The sequence below is a fragment of the Humulus lupulus genome, chromosome 7 (genome assembly GCF_963169125.1).
Source record: "Humulus lupulus chromosome 7, drHumLupu1.1, whole genome shotgun sequence".
Classification (NCBI taxonomy): Eukaryota; Viridiplantae; Streptophyta; class Magnoliopsida; order Rosales; family Cannabaceae; genus Humulus; species Humulus lupulus.
Window position 1 is genome coordinate 7,440,975 of NC_084799.1, and position 4,389 is coordinate 7,445,363.

The 4,389-nt window shown below is 30.2% G+C and overlaps 1 protein-coding gene across 1 annotated transcript; it reads right to left on the reverse strand.

Annotated features, from left to right (window-relative positions):
• Window positions 1–384: 384 nt before the first annotated feature.
• LOC133789404 (auxin efflux carrier component 5-like) lies at window positions 385–4,042 on the reverse strand. Its single transcript, XM_062227244.1, has 5 exons — window positions 3,328–4,042; window positions 3,123–3,208; window positions 2,784–2,941; window positions 672–748; window positions 385–547 (listed from the first exon to the last, which is right to left on the reverse strand). The coding sequence occupies exons 1-5, from the start codon at window positions 4,014–4,016 to the stop codon at window positions 463–465; spliced, it is 1,095 nt and encodes a 364-aa protein (XP_062083228.1). The 5' UTR covers window positions 4,017–4,042; the 3' UTR covers window positions 385–462.
• Between the last annotated feature and the right edge of the window lie 347 nt (window positions 4,043–4,389).

Sequence of the window (4,389 nt, forward strand, 5' to 3'; positions counted from 1 at the left end):
GGAAAACTCGTTCATTTCGGGCCTAATCCGATATGAACCCGAATTTGAACAAAAACCTAAAATCCGACTTAACCAAACCAAATCTGAATTTAAACAAAAACCCCCAAATTTTTTATCAGATTCGGTAACACTTTTTTCCACTCGAAGTTCACAAAACTCGAACCCGATGCACCCGAAATCCGAAAATCTGACCTGTGTGTACCCCTAGTTTAACAATAAGCTATTTGAATAGAATTGATCCCTCCAATTGGTGATTCAATTACTTTAAAAAAAAAAACAAAAAAAACAAATGTGTGGACAAGTAACATTGAAAATTATATATAACATGATTTTAATTAGTGAGTTGTGATGTTGTGCATATGGGATAAGTATAACACATGGAACAAAAGCCTAAATCTTTAGATTAATCAATACCATTGTTACAATAGGATGAAAATGGAATTTGACCAAATTAATTATTAACTATAAAAAAGGCCAATGTATTACATCTAAACCGATATAAAAAGCTATTAGCACAGGAACAGACACCATCGTCCCAAAGATAACCCTGCAATAATAATAAAGAAAAAAGAGTTATAATTATTAGTATGCTTTTAATTTAATAAATAAATAATATAATTATTTATTTATGTTTAATTTGGGAATTAATATAGTTGTTTAAGCTAACTTACGCTGTGCTAATTACTTCTGCATGCAATCCATATTCTTTGGCAAAAATAAAAGATGCAATCGCTTGTGGTAGTGCTGACTGCAAAAAAGTAATATATATTTAGTTATATAACATTATAAAGACATTAATCTATTCAAACTTATTAATATTAAATAATATATGTATGTGATTTGTCAAAAAAAAAAATATTATATGTATGTATTGTCATCATATGATACCATGAAAGTTAACGTGATGGAATATACTAGTTTTTTTTGCACCAAATAAAATGAGAATGGCTTAGCGGCACTAAAGGAGGTAGCATATTATTGGTGTAATATCGGATCTCACACATTTAAATTTAATAAGTATTATAAAATGTATTGTTAGACAATTTAAAATATCAAATACAAACAATGTGATGAAAATTAATTAAAGTGTAAAATTATATATATAGGAGAATTCTCCTATATAAACTTCACTTTAAGCTCTATCGGTGGGGCTCTCAGTGTTAAAAAACCGTGTATATTATAGCTATTTATAATATGATGTAAATTTTCAGAAAATTTCGAATAGTTTACAGTACCGAAAACTAAGTTCAAATATGTTGTTGCACGGGTGACTAATTTTTTTTATGCGCGTGGAAAACAATATGTTTGAATCTAATTTTCGGTACTGTAAACTATTCAGCATTTTCTAAAAATTTATAAGATGCTCTAAATAACTACAATATATATGGTCATAAAAAAAATCACGCCAAAAACTGTTCACAGATCAAAAATACTAAGAGTCTCACTGATCACTGATAGGGCTTAAACTTCCACTGAAGCTCTAAGAGAATTTTCCTCTATATATAACTCATAATCTTAGTTGACTTGAGATCTAGTCAGACAATATGAACGGTTAACAAAGCAGCCATGGGCAGCCCATCGAAATAAGAATCTACAAAGTACAAACTTTATTTAGCATATTTAAGCTTTTTTATATTCTTTATTTGAACAATAATCTGTTCTATAATAAACAAAGTTTTTTGGATGTGCGCCACTTAGTTATTCTAAATTACTCTCCACACAACAAAGTCAAGCCACTCATTCTACTTTACTTTTTTTTACTAGTGCTTATATATATATATATATATAATTAAATATATAGCAGGCAATTAGTAATTATCACTATTTTGTAAATTCAACAAAATAATGCGAATTGAAATGACACTGATTCGTATACAATGATATAAACATGTCAAAAAATTCGATTCCACAATAATATATTTTTTGCTTAAAATGATGAGTGAATTAATAATGAATATATACGAACTTATAATATATGATAATTTATTCCTCATTAATAAGATCAACAAAATTTCAATGCAGACGTGTGTGTAGTGCGGAATTGGTATAAAACGCTTTAGAGCATTCCAACGCTGTCATTAGAAAAAAATACTAAATATAGGGTCCGGTCAAATTTTTGATTTTGAATTTTTTAAACACAAAAATAGAAATATTATTTTATTTTTGTTTCTTTATTTTTAAAAAATAAAAATATGTTTGGTAACTATTTTTATTTTTTGTTTTTAAAAACAAAAAATAATAAGCGTGTTTGATCATTTTTATTTTTATTTTTTATTTAATAATATAAGGTGTTGGTTTGAAGAAGAGAAGAAAAAAAAATTTGAAAACTGTTTAAAAAAAATTTGAAAGTGAAAAAATTCTATTTTCAAAATTTAATAAATTTTAATTAAAATTTTAAAAAAATAATAGATAAAAATAGAATTACTAAACACATTTTATGTTTAATTTTCAAAATTTTAATTAATTAAATAAAAAAAATTATTTTTCTAAGTGTTACCAAACAACATCATATTATTTTATTAAATTAGAAAAATACAAGTAAAAAATAAAAAAATAAAAAATACACATTGCCAATAGGGTACAACGTTGCCAAAAAAAGAGTTAATATATAATGTTATGTTGATTTGGGGACCACATCAAAGTTGGCAAAGCTGGTAGCAAGTAGCAACTACGTTGGTGATGCTCTTATATTTCAAAATAATGTAATTGTAACATATGGTAAGACCACTAGTGCTACTAGTTAGTATTTCTCTATATTTATGTTATTAATCAGGGTTTAGTACCTGAACGATAGCTACACGTAGAACATCGCCATGCAAGCCGGCGGCAATACAGCCAATAGCCATGGCTGCCGGTCCGGCGATAAACCTCAAAACCATGCCAAACACGGTTAATTTCACTCCACATGCAATTATCTTTTTTTGCAGCGCCATGAATATTCCTGCACATATATATATATATATAGATGAGACAAATATAACTATAATCATTACTTTAATTAAAATGTATATATAAATTTATAAAAAGTAATTAAGCCTCAAAATTACATAATTAAAACAAATATTTTATAATTTTTTATACATAAATTGGGTTGGGTAACACGTGTATATATGTATACGTACCCATACTAAACATGGCAGTGCCTGCCCCAGCTTTTGACATGATCGAAATGGACCCTTCAAGGATACTTGGCATCGTAATATGACACCTACACAATATATATGTTCCAAAAATTAATTATTTTATATATGTATAATTGGTTGTATATGCAAAATATATATATAATATTTTCATCAATTACTTTTTAAATATTATATATATGTATACCTGCTGGCTATGATAGCCCAAAGTAGGCCAATATAAACGGCATAAGAGTTGGGATTCATGGCCACTTTCGACCCCACAACCTTCATCAATGACCAGTAAGATTGTCGAGTACTACTAAGCTCTTCCTCCACATTTCTTTCCAAATCCTTCGTAGCAGTCTGCCCATTATTATTCGAATCGCCAACGACACCATTTTTTTCGTCGTTGGACGAAATATCCAACCGATAACACTCGAGAACAATCAAAAGAAGGGTCATCCAAATAATGGCTTGTACAACCGAAGACTGAACGACAATATCAACACCCATTTGACCATACATGGCTTTCATTAGAGGCACTCCAACGACAAGGGAATTGGTGAGAGTGCACAGAGAAAAGCTTGTTATGGACCAAGCATAGCTCCCTTTGCTACTCAACTTGGCCCAAAAGGCCAACCCCACCACGATGATCACCTTCGATATAGCGTCGGCACCTATGAAACGATAGTTCCACTGGAAAGGGTCGACGTGGGCTGTGAAGTCGAATGTGTAGAGAGGAAGAGTGAAGAAGCAAACGAAACGATTTATGGCACCACACTGCTCAGGAGTGAAAACCTTCCACCATTTCACTGAGCCATAACCTAATATTAGGGCTACGTAGAGTGGAGCCGTGGCTTCCACCACCTTGTAAACATCTTCCCACCCTATCATTTTTGGCTATATATATTGATAATAAAAAATAAAACAAAAATAGGCAAAAGGGTCTTTTTTTTCGTTTGAGTAATGTGCGAGGATGTAGTTTTTTTTTGTCGAGGAAAAGAGAGAATGTATGGAGTTTGTTGTGTTATATTGAACTCTATTTATACTTGCTTGATTTTGAATTGATGACACGCGTTCTACAAATAGGGCGCTCAAGTCAAGTAGTGGACTGGAAATTTCATCAAACAATAAAATATATAAGAAAAATTTATGATCATATATATAAAATTATACGAAAATTTTATTATAGTGGCTTCTTCTAGCAGTGGGGCTCTTAGAATTCTCGGCTCGTGAACAGTTTACGGTGTGATTTTATTTTATGACC

Excerpts from the sequence above, each read along its gene's own strand:
- LOC133789404 (XM_062227244.1), bottom strand. The coding sequence starts at position 4,016 with ATGATAGGGTGGGAAGATGTTTACAAGGTGGTGGAAGCCACGGCTCCA. Across the intron at positions 2,942-3,122 it reads CACTGCCATGTTTAGTATGG|GAATATTCATGGCGCTGCAA; the intron begins GTACGTATACAT and ends ATATATGTGCAG. Across the intron at positions 548-671 it reads GCAGAAGTAATTAGCACAGC|GGTTATCTTTGGGACGATGG; the intron begins GTAAGTTAGCTT and ends TTATTATTGCAG.